Source organism: Haplochromis burtoni, unplaced genomic scaffold (assembly GCF_018398535.1).
Source record: "Haplochromis burtoni strain Fernald_Lab_line unplaced genomic scaffold, NCSU_Asbu1 Contig_468, whole genome shotgun sequence".
NCBI classification, from domain to species: Eukaryota; Metazoa; Chordata; class Actinopteri; order Cichliformes; family Cichlidae; genus Haplochromis; species Haplochromis burtoni.
This window is the reverse complement of record NW_024582829.1, coordinates 347,706-371,667: the sequence shown is the minus strand read 5'-3', so window position 1 is coordinate 371,667 and position 23,962 is coordinate 347,706. Positions and strand designations below refer to the sequence as shown.

At 41.5% G+C, this 23,962-nt stretch overlaps 3 protein-coding genes across 5 annotated transcripts in view; all 3 read right to left on the bottom strand.

Annotated features, from left to right (window-relative positions):
- Positions 1-11,242: 11,242 nt before the first annotated feature.
- LOC121812215 (transmembrane protein 275-like) lies at positions 11,243-14,516 on the bottom strand. 2 transcript variants are annotated; one of them, XM_042213691.1, is made up of 2 exons: positions 13,986-14,516; positions 11,243-13,624 (listed from the first exon to the last, which is right to left on the bottom strand). In XM_042213691.1, exon 2 carries the CDS (start codon positions 13,581-13,583, stop codon positions 13,011-13,013), a length of 573 nt encoding a protein of 190 aa, XP_042069625.1. In that variant the 5' UTR covers positions 13,584-13,624; positions 13,986-14,516; the 3' UTR covers positions 11,243-13,010. The 2 variants fall into 2 exon arrangements, with proteins under 2 accessions (XP_042069625.1, XP_042069626.1); XM_042213692.1 differs by having other exon boundaries at positions 11,243-13,605.
- A 126-nt stretch (positions 14,517-14,642) lies between these two features.
- mknk1 (MAPK interacting serine/threonine kinase 1) lies at positions 14,643-21,649 on the bottom strand. The gene is made up of 14 exons (XM_005946518.3): positions 21,507-21,649; positions 20,833-20,895; positions 20,254-20,356; positions 20,033-20,131; positions 19,858-19,955; positions 19,615-19,694; positions 19,430-19,503; positions 19,213-19,317; positions 19,058-19,113; positions 18,867-18,962; positions 18,565-18,759; positions 17,542-17,706; positions 17,379-17,422; positions 14,643-17,059 (listed from the first exon to the last, which is right to left on the bottom strand). Exons 2-14 carry the CDS (start codon positions 20,884-20,886, stop codon positions 16,840-16,842), a joined length of 1,389 nt encoding a protein of 462 aa, XP_005946580.1. The 5' UTR covers positions 20,887-20,895; positions 21,507-21,649; the 3' UTR covers positions 14,643-16,839.
- A 258-nt stretch (positions 21,650-21,907) lies between these two features.
- Positions 21,908-23,962, bottom strand: part of mob3c (MOB kinase activator 3C) — a 6,686-nt gene continuing 4,631 nt past the window's right edge. For both annotated transcript variants that reach the window (XR_006052928.1, XM_014341415.2), the window contains exon 4: positions 21,908-22,333. Coding sequence is in view for 1 of the 2 variants with exons in the window: in XM_014341415.2 (XP_014196901.1) it covers positions 22,304-22,333 (30 nt within the window). In the remaining variant the exon portion in view is untranslated. The remainder of the gene's footprint in view (positions 22,334-23,962) is intronic.

Genomic DNA, 23,962 nt, shown 5'->3' with positions numbered 1-23,962 from the left:
GGGGAAAAACAACAAACTAAAGAGCATGAGCAAAGGGTTGAGCAAGAGCAAGCCAAGGGGACATTAGCTATATGATGATGTTGTCAATGCCTGATGTAAATTCGAGAATGACACAGTCAACAGACATGGTTGGCTGCTCACTGCAGCAACGCGTCGGGGCTGTGACACTGACAAATGGAATATTTCACCGGACTTAATCAGAGGAAATGGGGTTTGGTCTGCAGGTGACACAAGTCCCGCTCCAGTGCTTACAAAAAGGAAACTGATTTCTTGCTTTGAGACACCCATCATTTCTGTATATTTCTGTCTTTCTCTTACTGTTTTCCTGTCATTCCAAGAGATGCTTTACCATGTGTGCGCAATATAAGTACTTTTAATGAATGATGAAGCCGTACAAACGAGCTCAAGCAAGAGTATAATAGACATAGAGTGTGCAGTTCTGTTGACTGTTAATAGCACTGCAGCAAAAGTAGGAAAGAAAAATAAGCTTAGAGGCTGTAGTCCAACAACACCATGCGTACAGGTATTGCTGCATGTTTACTATATTCAGGTTAACATGCAAACTAGCGCTAAGTGCTAACTGGCAAAAATAAAGATTTTGTGGTATGCGTCAAGTAAGATTTTTCTGTAAATAAGAGAATAATTTGATCATAGTTGACATGCTTATAACCACTTTATTAAGTACACCTCTTCAGTTGCTTATCAGTGCAAAACTCCTGATAATCAGCCAGTCACATGGAAGCAACTCAATGCATTTAGAGACATAGACGAGGTCAAGACGACCTGCTGGAGCTCAAACCTAGAATCAGAATGGGAAAGAGAGGTGTGACATGCGTGTGAACGTGGCATAGCTGTTGGTGTCAAATGGGCTGGTCTGAGCATTTCAGAAACTGCTGATCTACTGGGATTTACCTGCACAACCATCTCTAGGGTTTACAAAGAGAAAATATCAAATGAACAGCAGTTTTCTGGGTGAAAATGCCTTGTTGATGCCAGAGGTCAAATAAAAATGGACAGACTGGGTCAATCTGATAGGAACAGTAACTCATGTAACCATTCTTTACAACCAAGGAAGAGTGTCTCTGAATGAAACCTTGAAGCAGATGGGCTACAAGAGCAGAAGACCACCAGCTAAGAACAAGAAACTGAGGCCACAATTAAAATGATCTACTAGAAGATTTTTTTTTATAAGTGCCTCATATGACAAGTAGAATTTAGTAAAAACAACATGAAAGCATAAACCCATCCTGTTCCTGTATCCATTGTTCAGGCTGCTGCTGATGGTGTGGCTATATTCTTTGATAAACCTGAGTATTTTTGCTGACATCCCTCTGTTACACACTAATGACTTCTTCCAGCATAATACACCATGTCTTGTGATGGAACAACAGATTCACGTTATAGATGCACAGCTGACAAATCTGCAGCAGCTGCGTGATGCTATCATGTCACTATGGACCAAAATTTCTGAGGAATGTTTCCAGCAACTTGTTGACTTTATGCCATAAAAACAAATACTAGGAAAGTGTAATTAATTAAATAATAGTTTAAATAAGACATGAAAACGACTGCCATTCAGTGATTTACAAATTCAACATAAAACCTCAGTTTTTAGCATTATGGTTTTTGTCATCTTGCGAAATGTGAAGTGAGTTTATTTCGGGAAGAGGGGTCATCAGCAAATTCTGTCAAGTTTGGTTATTAAGTTGTATCAACAGACTGTAGGGGCACATCATAGAGATACAGAGCATATACCTGAGCATTGTTGATAAGTAACATACGAATAAAATATTCAAATTTCACTAATCAAAGCTGGATCACAGATTCTTGGATGGTCTATTAATAAAGTGAAATACAAAGCAAATCATATTATATATCATATTTAGGTATGTTGAAGCCTAGCACACTCAAAGTGAGAAATTAGTACTGTCTATGAGCATTAGTGTTGTGTGTAACAGAGTTGGGCATTACTGAAATCAAATTACATTTTTCAGTTATGTGGTATACAATGATGTCATAACTTGAATTACAAAGGTTCTTTGTTTTTCTGCTTCTTGCGCACTCACGCTACAATCAACTGATTTCATCCTGGACCGAAATAACTGCATAATAATGCCAAAGCAACTCAAGGTTTTTGCAAGCATCTTCTCAGACAGAATGCTAATGCTAAGCTAGCCAAGAATCCAGCGGGATAATTTAAAGCTGAGCGCTTGCCTCAGCAGGCAGACCCTGAACACCGGTTTGAATCTTTGCTATGTGTTGTCAGCATTGTGTTCATACCTAAAAACTAAAAGAAAGATCTCATGTGTGTCCTCATTAGGAGAGGGATTGTGTTGGTGCGTGGACTGTAGCTTCTAGTTTTATATTCTTAACTGATAATCATGTGACTGTGCGTTTCAGGTCATTTGTTACAGAGTAACAAGAAAGTAATGAAATGAGTAGTTTAATTAATTATTTTCTCCTTAGCTTGCAATTATGTAACATTCTAAATCGCTTTCAAGAAGAGTAATACATTGTTTTCTTGAGTAACAACCCCAGCACTGATGGGCATACACCTCAATAGCCTCAAGTGGCCATTTGAGAAAATGCAGCTTCTGGCATTTCTGGAATAATTGTAATTTTGCAGCTCTACTTGAATTAGACAGCTGCAGGTGCTAAATATTAAGTCAGGGGATTACCAAAGTCATGATCTTTGGTCCTCCATAACGTCCACACAAAACCTTCAGAGAAAACAGTTGAAATGTCTTAAAGCTGCTGAGATACTCCAGTCTGCCCCAAAGACGCAGCATCCTAAAGCCATGCTAAACACTTGTGGCTTGAACAGTTGTGGCTACACAACATAGTACAATAACATTGTGTTCTGACATATTGTGTTTTGCTTCTGTCACTGTGCCGCAGGTTACCACAGAGTTGCATAGGAACAGTGATTGATTTCCCTGCTTAGAAAGTGGGGAGAGTAGACAGCACACGGCTGCTGCACAAGTAAGAGAGCAACGTGAGGGCAAACAACAATGGGTGAGGAGAAGAAGAAGAAACAATAAAGAGAAGTTGTTGTTTTTTTAACTTCCTGCAGGTGACTTTGTTGTCTGAACAAGGACAGCACAAAGTTAGCATCAGAATTCATGCCATGCGAGACTCTTGCTCACAATTAGCCTTATATAAAATTGCCACCCAGGAAGCAACAAAAAAAAGCTGACATCCATCTCCTAACGCCTTTGTTTCCAGGACGCAGCATGGCAGTGCCACCAGAAGCTGCATGTGGCTATGAGACTGGTGATTTGGTGCCTCAAGTCCAGTAGTCCCATGTAGCGTATGAATCACAGCAAGGGGCGGCTGCCCTGTCACAGCGGCTACAGATCAATGATAATTACCACCTTGACATGAGTACGCTTATTACTGAACAGGATCAGGGACAGGGGCCCGAGTTGTGGTGGCCGTAGGGCCCAATCGATAGTCCCGGAATAATGGCTCTCTGGGGCCCTAGATTGGACTTTGCCACTAAACAAGCCATTACAGCTGCACGCATGACAGCTTAGGTCTAGATATGCGTCCTAACTCTCCTTCTCCTGAAGGCTTCTCTCTCAGAGCTCGCCTCACTATGGCTCCCACATGCCTCAGTACTCAATCTTGTCATGGACTGTTATGGGCAGGCGAGACACATGCCTCTGGCTTTGAGACGTGTTAACCAGAAGTGAGTGATTATGGGAAGCATGCTGCTACAACACAATGTGCTCCTGTGCAACACACCAGAGAAAGGGGCCTTGCAGTGTGACCTGATGATTGCCACTGAGTACCGAGATCAAACACAGCTGCACCGGAGTGTGTCTACATGTGCATACCAACACACACGCACAAACAAAATACACAAGCAAACACATCAGTGGGTATAAGCGATGCTGATCCGTCTATGGCAGCCCTCATCTTCTTTTCTCTTTGATTTTTACCATTTCCCTCCTCCAGATCCCTTGTTTTTTTTCCCTCTCCTTTTTTAATCCGGTCATACCTGTAATCGGGCTCTGCGACAGGAAACTTCAGAGAATCAATTAGTCCTCGCCTCATCCGGGAGCCAAGACGATTCCTCTCGACTTGAGCCGCAAACTCCTTCTATCAGGAGTCATTCTGCCTGCCTAACACCCAGACTCCTCTCTCCTGAGCCCGGATAGGTTTGACTCTAAGCCTCTAAAACGTTGACAACCCAAAGCGCCTTTCTCTCGACAAGCCCTAACCGCCTGCCTCACCCCGGCCCCTTCTCCTCTTTCTAACCGTCATTGCTACTAAATAAAGAAGGATTTGGGTTTTTTTTTTCTCCACAGCAGAACTGTGATAATAGTGCTGCGTTATGGTGCTTCATCCACAATTTAATAAACAGTCCCTTTTACAAAAACATCCCAACTACATTTTATGCTAGAGTTTGATAAGACTGGAGAAGCCGGTGACTCCGGGCCTTCCTTTGTGCTTTCAAAGTTAGCCACTAAAGAGGCAGTGTTGTTTGACGGTGTTGTTTTTAAAATGCCGCCACATGGCATAAAGGAAAATGCAAACCTGGGACTCTGCCGGCTACGGCGGGCCCTTGAGTGGAGTATGGAACAAACAGAACACTGAGGGGTCAGATTTAATACCCCCGCCCCTGCCTTTTGTATTCAGATTAAAGACTAAGGAGGATTTGCAGGAGCCTAGAGTCTCTTGTTTAAAGACTGTGTTCTCCACTTAACCTGCAATTTACCTGTCACTTAAACCAGCAGCAGCAATCATCCACACCTCTGGAAGTGAAAGGAGCTGTTGTTTTTCTCTTGGTTTTTTTCACAGCTCTGCAGAAAGGCTTTGTGCTCACTAAAAGTGGCATAATGAATCCTCTGACAGATGCTGATTAAAGGAGCAGCGGCATTTTGTGAAAGATAGGTAATGCTTTGGAAATCAACACAAATGAGATTGCCGCTTGCACACACATAACGCACACGCACACACCTCTACTTCTAATAAACCAGAAATCACTTCTTCACCAGCTGGACTGTTCTGATGAGGTTGACTTCACTGTGTACTCTCTGGAGTGCCATGAAAGAGATGCCTGCAGGACACGACGCAGAAACACACTGGGAAGCCTTTTGACTTGATTTGTATTGCCAAGCTTTCTCATCTGCTCTAGTGAAAAATCCTGCCATGGAAACCTGACCTTCTTTTTCCCTCCATAACCCTCTCACAGAGGCCAAGCATGATTCATCTCCCCCAGACCAAGTCCGGGAAAGAATGAAACTGCCGTCATCTTTCTACCCCACCTCATCCATTTCATCCTCTCCTGTGAGTTGTCTTGCCCTCCGCTGGACGGCCATAATGCCCTTCTAAATCTTCCTCCTGAACAGAACTAGCAAGTTCCACAGCAGCACTAAAGTGGACCATTCGTTTTCACAGCACGGCCAAAAGGAGTAATGGGAGTGATGTTGAGACATTATCAGTCACTCACGGCTGCCAAAGCTCTGTGAGTCACTTCTGCCCCCTTTTTTTTCAAACTACCGTGTGCAGATGCCCACCGAACTGCCTCGCTCTTGATGGAGCTTTACACAAGTCTTTGATACGTCCCTTAATCTCCACTAAACTATCCCACTGGTTTTAACACCCTTACGCATTAGCCTATGTCTTATAACTTAAGAGTTTATCGTTATGCACTAAATTTAGACGCCCTTACTTAAGACTCAAGGCAGCTTGGAAGCTGTGTGCGTACAGCGTGCAAAATTATAAACCTCCTGACTTAACAAAGAAACTTAACAAAGAAAATGGAAAATGTTCATTGTTTTCGAAATCACTACTTTCTGTAATTGAGCCATAACAGATTTGGAAAATCATCTTGATGCTGGAGATGATTTTCCACTGGGTCTGTAAAGACATTTAAAGGAAATTTAAAGGAAAGTAAATCTCTCTTAGTAAGCCCGAAGGGAAGGGCAAGCCCGAAAACAAAAGCCACTCGTCTAGTGAAACCTTCTTCCTGATTTCCTTGTGTTAAAGAGGATCACCATGTGGTGCAATTTATTTTTAGAACATTTCCCGTCCTGCTCTTTCCTTTTCCTCATTCCATTCCCTCTTTCTCGAAGAAGTCAGTTTTCTCCGGTGCCCGTGAGAGTTGCCTTCGTTATTTGGTGGGAACCCACCTGTCCACCTACACATCAAACCCATCCCCGGTGGCCTTCTGTGTTAAATTCCGAAGTTAAAACCCATTACCGAGCTATCAGCCCACTCGTAATGCTGTCTAACGACCTCATTTCCCTAAGTGTCGGCCCTGTCACTCAGCAGAGACCCTGTCAGCATGGCCTCCCGTGTCTGAGGGTCCCGGCTGCTCTCGGGGCATCACCGCCACTGCCGCTGCACGCACCTCAACTCGGCCCATCCTCATCAAAAACAGGATAGAACGCTCAATCTCTAAAAATATGTCAAGGCAAAGTGACTGGGGACACAGGGGGTAAGAGACTTTGGAATGAAAGTGCTGGGTATTTCATTTACCATATCCACTCTATTAGTCGGAGCGGCACAGTCAATCAGAGCCCCATTTTGATTCGAAGGGAGTCAGGGGAGTGAATTGGGACACGGCAAAATGGCTGACGGTCACGGCGTGGCCATTCCTGCTCAGCCGAAATCAGTTTTAGGAGTTGGTGTGTATAAAATGGATTATTACCATACGGATCCAACACATCGCTGCCCGTCCTTGTTAACTCAGGAGGACGCAATGAGCAGGCGCAGTGAGCACAGTGATGAGAGGGGGGTGAGGCTGAGGCTGAGAGGGTCGAAGCCGTAGGTGTAAGTGTGCGTCCGTGTGTGCGTGTGATTGTGCTGTCTGCTCAGTCTCCTCTCCAGGTCTCCTGGAGTTTCTTTCTGCGAAATGATTTGGTAAGTATGGAACGGGGCCCCTAGGCCACACAGGCTCTGCCCTTCTTTTAGGAGTGGATAATTGACTCCTTTTCCTCCTTATAATTCATTGCTTGCATATGCCAGCTAATACAGCAGCTGAAAACTGCTCTGGCCCTCATCTCCCTCGACGCGCACATGCACACGCACATCGCTGCCCAGAGGAATGAGCGACGGTGGAGACACTGAGCATAAAAAATGGGGATGACAAATGGGAGCACTTCTAGATCTATGAATGAATTATGTCTTCTAAATACCTTGAGCAGAGGCAACTGTCAGCCGTCATCTATACTAATCTGGGACAAAATATGACCAGCTCCACATTGAAAACGGAAAGAGCAGGGCTGCTAGAGAATGAGGCGAGAAATGAACGTGCAATCAGGCCATTAAAATGTGGTGTCTGATTCAGCTTTGGTGGACATTTGCACATTTATCATGAGATGGAAATATCCCCCCTCCCCTTTGTCATTTTAATGCAGTCCCTTCCATTCAAATAGATTAGGATTATGCCAACAGGACAGAGATATCATTTGTTTTACAATAGCAGAGTCAGCACTCACACCAGTCATTAGGAATTAGAAGAAGGCGGCCGCTGTTTGGAGGGACAGTGCGCAAACTGAAAAGAAGGATAAAATTAATGGCACTTCATCTTCAGAGGTGGGATATGTTAAACACCCCGTTTCCCCCAACAACAGAAGTGGGATGGAAAGACAAATGGCTTATGCAAGATGGAGGAGGAAACTATTTATGAGCTGTAACAAGTTCAGTGTGTATGAGACACACTGGGTCACTCACCTGGTGATGATTATGTTCACAGAAGGATGCAAAGACACGGTAACCTTGCTATTGTTCTAGCTTCCTGTTATCTGGGAATGTAGTGTATTACCTGTGGGAAATGCATTTTTACAGGCAGCAGCTCTGAGACAACCTGGACGTGGTTCAGAGCCACAGGAGGATCACAGGAGGCCCAAGGACGATGCAGTACAGCCACCAACAGGAAAGCACAGATAGAGGCCGTGGTGCATTCATGGTCCACACACTGTGAATGTGAGAAAAAATAATAATAACTGTGACCACCCATCTGGTGTAATGAAAAGTTCATTATGTTACTAACATGGTAACAATATTCTATATTGATTAAAGAAAAAAAATCAGCAGTTGGATAGAGTATTTCATTAAAAATAAAGCCTATCGCTTTTTATTTATTGGTTTTTAAAGTTTTTGGGTTTTTTTGCTTGATCATTTTCTTTATTTCACATTAAGCACGTGTGAACTAGCAGATTATGCCGTTATGCTTTTAAAATCCAAGCTCTCAAACATGTTTTGTACTGAATTACTTTGTTCCACACAAAGAGGCACAAGAAAAAGATGCAAAAAGAAATCTATGAAAAATGCGGATGAAGGCGTTAAATGTAAACGTTAGACTTCTGCTATAAAATAATTTCACTGTTAGACTGTTAGATTCAAAGTAAGCGGAGAGAAACTCTGTGGGGATGATACTGACTTTAAATTTAAAATTTTCTGCAAAGGTGCAGTTTAAAACTTCTGCAACATGGACCTGTGCAGTTTTACATTTGTTTTTTTATTCATACTTGCCCATTACGTTAATATTAGAACGAGACTGTCTTAATTCTGCGGTATTCATTTTGCTAGGTTGGGGACACTTTAATTATGTTCTTCTGGGGTACAAACTAGAAAAGCGTCAAATTCTTACACTTTTTAGAGTTAAATTTTACTTATTACTAATTAAATGTCCTTCACCACCACATTAATCCGAATGACCACTCACCCCTCCAAAAACAGAAGAAGAAGAAGAAGAAAGAAAGGTTAGTGTACCTTGGATGATTATCGCTCTCAGAAACACGGTGAGAACGACGATACTGCCCTCTAGTGTCCTAAAAGAGCATTGCATCCCATACAGGCCAAGAAAGGAAATAAATACTTTTTCTCAGTTATCTGATTTGGGGATATTCATATTAGCGTTTTTGTTTTTCTTTGTTTTTTATGGTGATAATCTGAACACTGAATTTAATACATAATCCACCCACCTGCACAAATCATCAGACTGTCGCAAGGCTAACACATATAACCGTTCGCACTCACACCAGTGCGCATTTTAGAATTACCAGTTACCCTTACCCAACTGATTTCGACTGCAATAAGCTAGCACAAGAGGAAACGTGCAAACACCACACAGAAAGGCCCGGATGGTGGAGTCGAACGAGGACAACATGATCAGACTGAGTCAGTCACAGTCTTGGATGGGAGAGCGCGAGGTAATAATTATTCATTATAATTATTAATTACTGCAAGACTCACCAGTGACACACTACACACACACATTTCAATGCACACTTAAAGCTATGTTTACATATTGGGTCAGTGAACGGCGCATAGTGACACTCACCCTGCAAAGGCATCTTGCAAGATTGCTGGAAACCCACAGAACCAACTTTGTGTGTGTTTCAAATATAAAACATCTTGGCTTACATAATATAAAGAACTGTCCGACAGTCCTTTAGTTATCTAGGTGTTTGTTATGCCATCTGTAGACTTATACATACAAAATGCAATAAAAGGAAAGTCCCATCACTTGTTTAGTATATAGCAAAGAATTATTTGGAGAAGCTTTATACAGACTTAATACTTACCGATGAGTCAAAAGATTCAGGGTCTGGGCACAGTAGTACTGCAATGTTCGTCCCATGACTTGGAGTAACTACTAAGAAGAGAATAGCAGATAATTTATCACTACACGCAGTACAGCTGCTGGCCATAATGTTAGGTTTAGAGTGGATATACGTAATTATTGCGTCTGCATTACTGCATTTATCAGCGCTGATGGGTACTCGATGTTCGATATAAAAATATGAGGGCATATTTAAGTGGAAATAAACAGTCTTTCAACCGTAAAAAATGTATTACCAAGAAGCATTGTTACAAAAATCGCTCAGACTTTCATACGTTTTGTCCCATGTTTATAAAGCAGTGATATATACTGCTTTTCATCCACAGGGTGGAGTCATGAGATCAGATATATCTCCCGGCTGAGCCGAACTCTTTTTAAGCTGATTTTAACTTTGAATCAAGCAACGAACATTCAGTTTGAACCATTGCTCAAATTAAACAAACTTGCTGCTCTTTAGGTACATTGTATCCACTTTGTCTAGACTCTGCTTGTATCTCTGTGTCCAGAGATAAAAACTGTCAGACATCAATTTAATGTGGTGAAAGATGATGAGACGATTACTCACTTTTATTTGGATTTTATTATTTAATATAGCCGTGGTAGGTTTTTTGGGTAGGGAAATACTTTACAGCAATGTTCCTGCAGCAGTGTGTTGATGTGTAGAAAATATATGAAAATAAATATTAAAGTGTTTAATATTTGAATTAAAGAAGAAAAAGTAAATGTCAAGATGTTTTGTGCTTGTGTGGAGGAGGAGAGACATGAGATCATTTTCTGTGAAAAAGTGAAAAAAGACGTCATCATCAACAGAAAGTATCACGAGTAAAATTAAAATACATCTGTTGGCTGATCTATTGCTTTATAGGGCATTACACTGTTGTTAATGATGATGCATCATTACAGTGCATAAGTAATATTCTGGTGAAAACAATTAAATGGTTTACTTCAGTGGCTGACAGACCCCAAACTGTCATTCTTGACTTTTATGGTTAGGCTTTACAGGTAGCTGCAAACTTTTTATAGCTTTGCAAAGACAGTTAATTTACAAATAATATATCACCATCAGATCAATTAAAATAGATTAAAGCTACTTTATAGGTTATTGAGTTTGCGTTACTCGTAAAGTTTAGAGTTGTGGCACGATTGCTCCATTTTTTCTAACAAAATTAATTGTATGCTTTTATGAATAAAACTCATTTTGTTTCTGCTTTACTTGATTTTCTCTCAAACGTCTCCCTTTGTGTTAGACAGGGAGTGGGTGCTCCTTGAGATGATCTTGACCTGTGTCCAGTACAGACAATAAATAATTCCTATTCCTGGAGGCTTCTGTGGGAATACTTCCACTATTATGATCCCAGTGACAACACAGGTCAGAGAAAATTTCCAGTCATTGCTTAGCCTCAGAGCGTCCTTCATGTTCCAGCATGCCTCAGGAAGTTGTCTGCCATTTACTGCACACTGCGCTCTGGCTCGGGGCTTAGAAATGCCTCGATCCTGATAAGAGAGAATAAAACCAGAGCACCAAACTGGAAATGCACACTCCTGCAAGCCTTTCTAATAACAACAAAAAGGAAATATAAAGAGAAACTCCACGTTTACAGTAAAAAGAAGCAGCTGCAAGAGAGTAGTTCAATTCAATTACATTTTATTTATATAGGACGAATTCACAAAAACACTTGCCTTAAGGTGCTTTATGCAAGTTACAAACTACAGTATTCGATAGAAAACAACAATCAGACAACCAACTATGATCCAGCACTTGGCAACAGGGATGGGCAACTGGTTATACACAATGGGAGTAAGACCTGGTACACAGGAGGCTTATCTGGTGGTGGTTAGGGTTAGAGATGCTAAGTATTTTGTTGAAGTGACCAGGATGGACAAGATTAGAAATGAGTATATCAGAGGGACAGCGGTTTGGAGACGAACGTAGAGAGGTGAGGCTGAGATGCTAGGCTGGGATGGAGGCAGATGATCTGCTATAGCTATTCCTAAAGCGGCCAGTCAAAAGAAGAAAATGATATAAAAGTTCAGATGTGCCTTGGAATGGTGATTTGTTCAGGGTTTAGCGCACCTCTCATCCATGATAGTGGGGTTAGGATCAAGTCTGCATGAATGGATGGAAGTATTTTTTTTAGATAAAAATTGCTCAGTTACATTAACCTTTGCTGAGTTAAACCCAGCCCTGCGCTAAATTAATCCTGCTATGCCATTCTTCAGAGCAGCATGACCTCATTACTAGTTGAGCTGAGGTTGCCAAGACATGTCACCTTCTTTACAGAAACGAGTCATTGAATAACTACAGACACCCACACAGCCTGCCTGTATCCACTCAAAAAACACTGCAATAACAGTGGGCGTTGGCCACCGTGTTATCTTTTCCGTGGTTTGATTGTGTGAGGGGAACACGCTGTGTTTGAGGACAGCTGATGTAAAATGATGAGTAAACAGGGCTTTTGCATTTGCCGGCAGCTGTTGAGTCAGACGCCAAATGATGGGCAACGTAGCCGTTTGTACAGTCCCTGCTGGGGTTACTCAGATAACAAATGACTTATCATCACAGCCTGTGCATCTTCTCATTTAGCCTGACAGTTCCAGTGGCTTTGTTTCTGTGTATTCTTCACAAAGGGGGTCAGTAGAAGTATTATTGTTATAATTTGCTCAAGATAGCATCCTTAATAGTTTTAGTGAGCTGTCTGAACAGATACACTATATACTTCTGTTCAAGTAAAGAGTTATCTATATTTATAAAATATACAGGGGTCCCAAGCATGTATTAGCACCTGTAGTAATCATGCACGACAACACAAGTAGAGAAATTCACAAAACACTCCTGAATCTATTTTAGCACAGCTCAAGGTTACACCATCACTCAAAGCAGCTGGTGCAGGAAATAAGAAGAAGAAAGAAAAGTTATGTTGAAGTGTGTAGAAAAGCTGTGACTGCATTCACCCGGCTTTTATAACTGCACTGATCCTCCTTCACAAAGGTGGCAAACACTAACCAAAGTCAATCCATAGGAAACGAATACACAATGAATACACAATCACTAGATGTGTTCTACAACAAGAACTACATAAAACAGGCACTTGGATTACGGTATCATCTCCTTCCCTGTTTCATTTCCTGGAAAGATAATGTACATCCTGGGACAGGGCAGTAAAAGTACAACTTCCTGAAACACACGGAATAATTATCAGGGAGTTTGCACAATACATTTACGCTCACAGGCTGAGTCTGCAGGCCTTTTCGCTCTTGTATCATATTACCACGCCGTCATTCTAGTTACTTAAGTCATGTGTTATTTGAGTTTACCAACTTTGGCATAAATAAAGTACGACTTAGTTTATAACTTATAGTAGCAATTAATTCTTGCAGTCACGCCAGACAGTGTAAACAGAACAAAGTCCACGCTATGTAGTGATCTGATCTATGTGGAAGTGCTCTCCCGGCAGTCAGAGCTCAGAGTGGGTTTATCTCCAGTAACACCAGTGCCACAGGTCCCTGATGTGTGCTGCTCAGTGGCTTCATCCTGACAGGAAGGCAGGGCAGTGGCTTCCCCTTGGATGGAGCTGGATTTGTGAGATGAGCTAGGGGAGTTGGTGGGGCTGAGCTGGACAGCTGTCGTGTCCTGAAGCGTGTGCTCGCTCGTCTCCATCTCAAAAGCAACTGCCCCCATCCTCATCAGCGCCCATTTCTCACCTCCTTTGGCCTTATGGGCAGTGTGGGCTTGAGGTCTCCTGCTGATGACACAGCAGGCTGTAAAGAAAGCCAGCGCTATGAGTAAAAGAAGAGGCCCAATGAAGATGGGAGGATTGCTTGTAGGGATAAAGGTACCAAACGCAAAAGCTCCCACCAGGGTGATGTTGATGCCAGCCAGCATGATGCACAGCCCACAGGCGCAGCACAGGGCTGGAGAGGGCATGCTCTGGTGCCTCGGAGCATGCTGCTCGGGGGTCTTCTTGGGAGCAGATGAACTGGAGTTTTTTTCAGGTAGCACCATGTCTCAGGAGAGCTCAGAGAAGCTGTTGATCAGACAAATGGCTGAAAATAGATCATTTGATCTCTTTAGAAAGAGAGGCTGAAAAGTAACATGACACATTTTAAAGACTTTTCATTCTTCTGATTTTGAACTCTGGCAACTTTTTTTCTTCCAAAGTAATTTCTTAGCTGTTAAAAAACTGTGAGCATTCCCGTCTAATTAAACGCATTAGTTATGAGACTTTAAACCTCAACATTAAAGCGCGAATACAATTCATCGAAGGCAACAATGCTGACAATGCCAAGTGAGAATCTGCAAATATAAAAACAGTCTTGTTCTCTCGCCGATGGTCCACAGACACACACACAAACCTGAAAGCAACACTTGCTGCAAAATTTCTCTGCACCATTCTGTGTCGCTTACCTTACATCGGACACATGACTCTGGCCGTTTGGGCGCTTTGTCCGTGTGTCATGTTGCACAGGAGCGGCGGGTGTGATCTGCTCCTCCTGCAGGTGAGCAGCGGAGTGATCTGCAGCTGATGCACTGCTGAATATCGGCCACTGGCTGCGCTGTGGAGCTGCTTCAAACAAACAGCCCAATCACAGCCATCACCCTCTGAAGTGCTTAAGCTTCTAACGTGTTACATTAAAGGTGCTCTCGGGAAAAGTGGAAACACACACACCACTGCACTCCTACATCTATCTGATGTTTATTTCCTTAAATCTAATGATGGGAAAAGTTTGTGAAACCTGGGTTATTAAAGTACAAAAAAGAAAAAAGGCTCGAGACTATGGCCTCGCTCCTCTTTCTCCTTTGCTTTTCAAAGAAGTCTCAGCAAGGACACGGCATCTGTTTCTTACCAGTGTGCGTAGAGGTTATTCACCATCTCCTGTCCCCTCCTCATCTGTTTAGTCCAAAACAATGAGTTGTTACCATTTATCACTCCTGACTGAAATAAATCTTTGTAAACTAAAGAACATCTGCTGCAGTGAAAACAAAAATCCATTTGCTCACGTCTCGTGAACGAGACCTTTGAGTGCACAACACAGTAATATTGTCTTGATGTAACACAGCTTAGACAAGAAGAGCTTTTTATTGAGAACACAACATGCCAGTGAAAACACGCTCTACACATGAGAGCTTTATGCATAGGACCCCATATGAGCTTTGACACATTTCAGAGCGACTCTATAATCGCATACCAATTACTGCATCTCATTCTAGGCAATCTCAAGTAGACGGAGGGAAACAAACAGCTTCTTTTATGATTCATACTAGTGTGGGGGCTTTAACATAGCAAGCAGTCGTTTCCTAACATGTGTATTCATTCTGAGCAAATCTCCATCAATTCATGCCAGCCTATGAAGGCCCTTAGTTGCTATAGGGATGGGTTGTCCATGGCAACAGTGTGAAATAAGGGAATGAGTTGGCACTGGCACATAAACTTTGTAAGGTACGATAAACAGGAGCCTTTGGAGATCCCATTCAAACACAGACAGTCTAAATTATAAGACAACATAAAGAAAAAGTAGCTTCTTCTAAAAACAAAATAAAAAATCAGAAAGTATCAGAAAGAATTCTCAGTTCATCCATAACAGTTTCCATTGGCACAGACAAAATCAAAACAGGGACAATTAAAAAAATATTTTTTAACAGTTTTATAAACTCACTTCACAGAATGGAATCACGTATCTCACTAGTGTAACATAAACTATTCTCTAATCCCTTTAAACCAGCCATGCAGGGCTTGTAACAGGTAGATTACACAGATACCATCAACAAGTGCTTGTGATGCAAATCTAGAACAAGGAAAGGCTTATCCACCGCTAAACGTTTCTACTCGCTGTCAATCGCTTTCCCTCCCAGTGACACTTATCTGAAGCAGCAAACGATCTCTCTCAGTCCCTTTCTACTTTTTTAAGCCACACCATTTGCTTTAGCTGCAGCTCTTTTGAGGACTGGCAAACCCAGTCACTGCTGGTTGATCTAAGCCAGCCCAGGAATCAGGAACACTACAAAATACAGAGACCATACCTGCTGCTCATAGGGTGAATAATCTTTGTGTGCACACATTAACATTATATATAAAAGTCCCACAGTTCAGCTTTAAGTCTCATGAACTGCATAAAACTTAAAACAAATGCAATTTTCACATTTCAAGTAAGTTAAACTTAAAATATATATATAAGATCACTAAGACAATAAGAAATTAAGCAAAACCTCTTGGAATAATCTGCATCACAACACCAAACATGACCTCCAACGAGAAGTTATAGCAAAAGCGCTGAAAAGATAAATACTATTTTTAAGTGTCAAATTCATATCATTGGTGAAGCTTTAAAAACACAAGAACCTCCCATTCTGGGCAAACTAAATAAGATATTTATTTTAAAGTACATCAGTGCTGCAGGTAGCTTGTATTGACATGAGAAAAAAAAAAAAAAAAAAAAAAAACACTTTAAGATCCAGTCTCACTCCATGAGTTTCTGCAACCTCCAGCCACACTCTCAGGTAGTCATGAAGACACAGCTCGACAAAAGAGTCAACAGGTAAAACAGGGGAAAGGCCCTGTTTAACCCTCAGACTCCTCTAAGTGTTGTCTGTTTTTAATCACTTAAATCACATACATTCACACATAAAAATCATATAATCATATAAAAAAAAAAAAGAAAAGAAAACATGCTTTAAAAAAGCAAGAAAAAAATCCCTTTTCTTTAGTCACTAAAAAGCTTTCAAATAAAATAACTAATTCACAGCTGGAAAAACAAGAGAAGTAATAAAATAAAATCTACCTATAAGACGATATTGCATTAAAGCAGCAGCTGCTGCTGCGTAGCTGTCCTGATTCTTAAAATGCTGTTTTTGGTGATGATATGTATTTTAGTAAAAACTGCTGGCACTGAGAGCAGTTTCTGGTGTTTTGGGTAACGATGACTAACCCAACCTGTGAAGACAATACATAAATTTCTTAAAGCCAAAGTTGTTCTGAAAGAAAATCAAACCTTTGTTAAAAATACTCATCAGCTTAAAGTAACTCCTGGCCAAATCCTGGAAGTTTTACTGTTTTCTATTAGTAGGCAGAAGCTGAGGTTTAACTGTGCACTTGATGTTCAAACTCTCACTGATAAGACTACTGGCCAAGGAGAGGACTTTCAACAACGGAGATACTTTCCATACTGTGTGACCGATCCTACAAGGCTCCCTATAAAAATAAAAATCCACACAGAAGGTAACTAAAATTATTCAGATAACATGATGAGGAGGTTAAGGACCCTCAGGCTGTGGCGTCATCTGAAGTGGGTGCAAAGTCTCCGTGCCGGAGAGCACTGGACTGTGCCCGTCTGCGAGCCAGCCTGGAGTTAGAAGGAGGAGAAAGCCTCATGGAGCAAACAATGGCTCCGACGTCCTCCCGCTGCTCCTCGTGCTGGGATAGCTGCCGGTTGAAGGCGATGGCTTCTGCTGCAAACTGGGTCAGATCTTTGGTGCTGCTGTTCCTAGAACAAGAAAGAAGGCAGAAACAGATATGAGAGACATCTAAGCACACTTCTGCCACTTCTCACTTTAATAATGTGATTAGAATAAAGTATCCTAGATCCTTGTTTCATCAATCCCAATATTTTCCATCTTAAAAAAAAAAAAAAAAAAAAACATCTTGAAGCAGAGAGAACCTGAAATTGTTCTCAAATTTAAAAAAAAAAAAGTTGTTCATAAACAAAGGTATGTGCAGAAACTCTAGTTTCCTATGAAAAGCCACAAACACTAAAGGTCTGATTCTACTTCAACCACAGAAACGGAGCTAAAATAAAGACAGACCTCTGCAGAACACGAGGAGTTGGAAGACCTCTCTCTGGAGCATTCTGGAAAAAAAGAAATAAATAAAAGAAAGAAAGAAAAAAAACTCACAGCTGGAAAATAAGGACAATAATTCCAGCTGTCTAACATTAGACAAGTAGTGCTCAAATGTAATTATACCCACCCCCTGCACCCAAGGGTGCTTGAGGACCTGAGCAGCACTGAGGCGCAGAGTGGCGTCCCGAACCAACAGCTTTGATATGAGGTCCTTGGCGCCCACTGTGATGTGGGCCCAGTCCTTGTCTGGAAATTCATATTTGCCCTGCTGGATGCTCTCAAACAGGTGACTCTGAGGGGAGAAGATCAAATAGATAAGTACATGCCATTTACACACACACACGCACGCACGCACGCGCACGCTGCATTATTGTGCTGCATTCATTTTTGTAATGGTGTTGTCATTCTGTTGTGCATTATAAATTCTGACCTCACACCTTCTTTACAGAAGTGAGCTTTTTCTCCACGCAGCACAAAATTCAATAAACCAAACCAAAACTCCGCTCAAGCCAAGATAATGGAAGAAGAACCGACGACATCCATCTAGATGAAGTGAAAGCTAAAACAAGGTTTTCCCTGGTAAATCTACAGAACCTCTTCCCATTTCTTCTCAGCCCTAATACTCTACTACTTAAAAAAAAATAATAATACCCCAAACTGTACTGAAAGTGTTTGGCTTTTCTGAATAATTCACATAAGAGCATTTGACATATGGGTCAACAGCTAAAGCCAAATCAGCCGTAGTGCTCCTATACATCGGCTTTTCTCATTTTTTTATTTTTAAAAAGAGATTTCAACCTACATCTAAGCCTAACTTAACCTACATTACTAATTATGTTTCTTAATTAAGCCAGTATACAGCAAAAAAAGAAAATTTTTTAGTTACTTTATTTGAACCGTCTACCATGGACATGATAATCAAAGAGGCCAGCATTAAGATGAACAAGCTGTAATGCCAGCTAAAGGAGGCATTACAGAGCATGTGTTCTTTTAACACCTCTAGTCTGTAGTTTTATATTATTTATAATGTCTTCATTTCAGAATGATAAGCGGGGACACACAGTGAATCTCTGTGGTGCAAACACTGCTGAGCTGAGCAATTATCCATGGGATGGACGCTAAACAACAGTGCTGATTGGAGGGGGCATACCTGGCATGTTCTGCATCTTTCTCCCCGATCCCAGCCACAGTCAGAGCCACAGTGTCCTGTGAAGGGTGGGCTGCCACTCAGTAAGATGTAGAGGATGACCCCGAGGCTCCACAGATCACAGCGTTTGTCGTAGAAGGAGGCCTCATCAGTGAACACCTCGACTACTTCTGGAGCCATGTACTCTGCCGAGCCACACTGAGAGAGGGCAAAGATCAAAAGCAAAGAAGAGGCAAGTCAGTGTAATCCCTTATTAGTTAATTGGACAATATTATGTGGCCGACAATTTAGAATTAGACACTTACTGGTGTTGTGAGCTCTGGGGTTGTTATGGGTGTACAGGCACTGCTGAGCTTTACTCCACTTCCTAGATCAAAGTCACAGATCTTTACTGGCGACACCTAAGTAGAAAGAGAGTAAATATACGATTATGTTGTTAAATTATAAACCTTAAGGGATAATTAATGCCTTTCTCAACTCATTAAATGCCAATTACCTGATCAGTGTATTCACAGAGTATGTTTTCTAGCTTAAGGTCTCTATGGGCAATGCCTGCAAACAAAAACGCTGTCACCTTTACACTTAAAAACAAAAACAAAACCTCTGTTTCCTTTGGATTTCAGCAGAACACCTGCTTGAATTTTGACCTACCTTTTGTGTGTAAAAAGTCGAGAGCTTGGGCAATATCTTTCACTACCTTACTAGCCTCCAGTTCATCAAAGTGCTTTCGGTTTTGGATATGTGTAAGAATAGAACCTGCAGAAAGAGAAGAGGATCACTCACGGGTATATTTGTGCGCTCTTAATGAGCCATCTGGCAACAGCTCTGTTTGCATTACATAACTGTTGTGTTAATTATTCACACTTACCACCACGCAGCTTTTCAAATACCAAATAAAAGCAGTTGTTGTCCTCAAAGAATTCAATCAATTCCAAAATATTCCTGGACAACGATATGTTTAGGTGATCAGAATTGTTTTTATTCTGGATAGGTTTTCTTTTCTCTCTCATTTTTTTTTTTTTTTAAATATTAATCAGACAAAAATCAACTCACTTATTTCCTTGACACTGATAAAGAGTCTCCACTTCTCGAAAGACTCTGCTGCGGCTGTGTCCTGCACTCTTTTCTATGATCTATGAAGGCGAGCAGCAGAAATTGTGATTCAATGGACATTTTGATTGACTTTAAAAAAAAAAAAAAAAAAATGTAGTACAGCTTTAAAGAAAAGTTTGCCATTAAAGAGCAACCCAACCTGTTCAAATGACATTTAAATTTGGCAAAACTGTCCCTACTTACCTTCACGGCATACTCATGTCCATTCTGCAGGCTGATACATCCTTGAACTTTAGCATATGCTCCCTGGCCGAGCACCTCATGAGTCAATTTGTAGAGATCTGAAGAAAATATGAAGTGTTGGTCAATTTTCCTGCTTTCACACGTACTGCATGTGTTTCAGTTTTAGCCTACTTACCATCAAAAGTGCCAGTGGAGCTGTCTGTCGCTCTAGTTCTTTTCTTCTTCTTTCGTTTACCTGTATCTGGGATGTTCACTGGCTGGCTTTTTTCACACTCTGTAGAGGCAGAAATGAATCCATACACACAAATTAAAACATTGCAATTTTTTTGCACAGCGCTCTCACTTTGTAAAGTTTACAAAGCTATAGAAATGCTAGGAAAAGTAAAGCATTTGTACCTGCTGGGTCTTGGGAAAGATTCTGTCTTTCCTCTGAGGTATTTCTGTTCTCCTGAATGCTCCCACAGTTTTGCCCTACTTGGCCCAAAGCAAGGGAGTTACCCTGTTACAGAGAAGGAGGCCATATGGGGGGGGACAGGGGGAGGGAATAGGGCAAAATCAGCCAGTGATCAATGTTGGTACAGTAGAGAAAAAGCAAATGAAAAAAGCAAAAAAAGGAAAATTTTAATTTGGCCTTGGTAATAAATACTAAAAATAAACACTAATCCATAATATAATAAAATGTTCTGTACATATCATAGGCTTGCAACTGTAAAATGACTAACTGCAGTTATAGAGATGCATCACCACTACTTTGATCATTACAACCACCTATGGCAATCTGCCAAAACAGTGGTCAATATGATAATACTGGAAACTCCGTGACAGGCCTTATCTGAACTTTACCAGAAACATTCAAACAACGGGGCACAGTGCTTTGATGAAACTACTGTGCACCATTTTCTGGTCCTTTTATCTTATCAGACATGTTTCAGGAAGTCAGCTTTTGTAATCACCACTAATCATAGAGTAGATCACCTGGAGGGAGGGCTGGAAGGGCTGCAACTCCGTCATCACGCCGTGCCTCACCATATCTGCCAACTGCCACATACAAATATAGTTAGTCACGTAAACATACGTAACAACTAAATACAATGCAGTGATGAGGCAAAAGGCTAGAGCAATGGAGAAGACACCGCCCAGCGTTAGCTTATGTGTTCCAGTTTCCTCTTTCTTTCATTCTTTGGTATTACATTGTGTATCGCTCTGAGTTTGCGGTTACTGTTCATCTACATGACCGCAGAATATTCACTTACAGCAAAGTTTATTGAATTAGTTAGTTCACACTAGTTAAATGCTATGTTTCGGTTAGAAAAACACAAAACTGATAATTAGCTGTTAGCTAATGGAGTTATACCAGCAGTTTGTATCGATACTGAAGTTAATAAATATGTGTACGGACAGCCAACAACGTCCACTTAGATAATTACTTAACATTAGCAACGTTGTCCTAGTTACCAGGAGGGAATTCTGTATAAAAGATCATTACGGCATTACAAAAGCCAGAGCTAGCGGTGGCTGCCTACTGTTGTTAGCCCCAGCTAGCAAGAAAGAACTCAGATAGCTTGCTAAACCGATTTACATGACCAGTTGCTAACTGTAGTCAGAGACTGTTTAAGCAACATTAAAATAAAACCACAAATGCAACAAACCCTTCAAACGTGGACTCCACGCCAGCCAAATCCCTGCAGTCAAAGCCTGTGACAGCTGATGTAAACTCCCATTGCTTTCTGTTATCAATCAGTCCAAACAGCTGATGACGTACCGGGCGGGAAAACGCGAGAGCAGACGTTTGCCCCGCCCCTTTCCGGATTAACTCCTCTCCCATTGGTAGCGTGACCGCACTAATGCAACGTCACTTGGCAGGGTTCGTCACCACGCCTCAGTCCACGTAGTGGGGATTTTTGGTGCATGATGATGGCCTTTATTTATCCATGTAACAGGTTTGGCAAGTGAGCAGTGATAATAAGTATGCTATATCTGTTGTTGTTGTGTTTTTCTTTTTCCTGCGAAAATGAAAGCAGACGCGATTGGCTGATGGGAAGAACTTTTATGCCCTTAAATCAGATTTTAAACAGTGAAAACACATCGTACAAAATACAAACTCTGGTCAACGAGAAAACAAACAATGCATCAAAACTTACACGAAGATAAAACATATACATGCACAAGAGGAAAGACAGAGTACAGGAGATGCAGTGTATAAAACAATACAGAATAATGAGGAAACTCACAGCACCATAATGAATGTGAAGTGAAAAGTTCTGTAAAGGAACTTTGCCACCATCTGCAGAAGTCTACTGAGTTTATGGGCCATGTCATATGCTTGGAAACCACTCATACAAGTGTACACAAAGCAGTTCTCTGTCTGGAGTGTTTTGATGCGGAAGTTTTCTCAAGGGGCTCAGATAACGTCATAATGTAAACTCCTTTGTCCATGTGGCTTTGTCTAATTGCATATCTTCTCTGTCATCTCTTTCTGCAGGAAAAGAAAAAGAGGAGATGTTAATAGATAGAGTCTAATATGTTGTTTGAGAAAATGAATATTTACACCGTCATGATTCTGAGAAAGAAAGCAGTTGCTCCTTGAAGACTAAAAACAAACATAATTTCCTGGGGCACAAGAGGTGGGGCAATAAAACGAGGTCTATTCAAAAGATTTATCTTTATGCAGCGTGTTGACATTAATGCCTTGTCCCTGTTTTCACATTGCAGGGGGAATTATGCAGCCCAAGCGAGGTAATGATGATAACTGCAGCTTTTTATTGACACTTGGAACACCATTCCCCATCAGCTCACATGCGATAGAGGCTCCTTAGTTGGAAAACAGCAACAAGTACAATCTTTAATTACATGACTGTCCAAAGTCAGCAGATTCTCTTATGAGTCTTTTCTCATCAGACCTAGCCATTTCCTGGATACATTTTGTTCATGATGGAAAACTGAGTGAAAACTAATTAAATTTGTGTGTCATATGGAATATATTATCTTAGTGAGAACACTATGAGCTTCAGACTGAGTGATTTTATTGTCGGTGCCTTCTATGTACAGTGGCTTGCAAAAGTATTCGGCCCCCTTGAACTTTTCCACATTTTGTCACATTACAGCCACAAACATGAATCAATTTTATTGGAATTCCACATGAAAGACCAACACAAAGTGGTGCACACGTGAGAAGTGGAATGAAAATCATACATGATTCCAAACATTTTTTACAAATAAATAACTGCAAAGTGGGGTGTGCGTAATTATTCAGCCCCCTGAGTCAATACTTTGTAGAACCACCTTTTGCTGCATTCAGCTGCCAGTCTTTTAGGGTCTGTCTCTACCAGCTTTGCACATCTACAGACTGAAATCTTGCCCATTCTTCTTTGCAAAACAGCTCCAGCTCAGTCAGATTAGATGGACAGCGTTTGTGAACAGCAGTTTTCAGATCTTGCCACAGATTCTCGATTGGATTTAGATCTGGACTTTGACTGGGCCTTCTAACACATGGATATGTTTTGTTTTAAACCATCCATTGTTGCCCTGGCTTTATGTTTAGGGTCGTTGTCCTGCTGGAAGGTGAACCTCCGCCCCAGTCTCAAGTCTTTTGCAGACTCCAAGAGGTTTTCTTCCAAGTTGCCCTGTATTTGGCTCCATCCATCTTCCCATCAACTCTGACCAGCTTCCCTGTCCCTGCTGAAGAGAAGCACCCCCAGAGCATGATGCTGCCACCACCATATTTGACAGTGGGGATGGTGTGTTCAGAGTGATGTGCAGTGTTAGTTTTCCGCCACACATAGCGTTTTGCATTTTGGCCAAAAAGTTCCATTTTGGTCTCATCTGACCAGAGCAGCTTCTTCCACATGTTTGCTGTGTCCCCCACATGGCTTGTGGCAAACTGCAAACGGGACTTCTTATGGTTTTCTGTTAACAATGGCTTTCTTCTTGCCACCATAAAGGCCAACTTTGTGCAGTGCATGGCTAATAGTTGTCCTATGGACAGATTCCAGAGTCACCATGGGCCTCTTGGCTGCATTTCTGATCAGCGCTCTCCTTGTTCGGCCTGTGAGTTTAGGTGGACGGCCTTGTCTTGGTAGGTTTACAGTTGTGCCATACTCCTTCC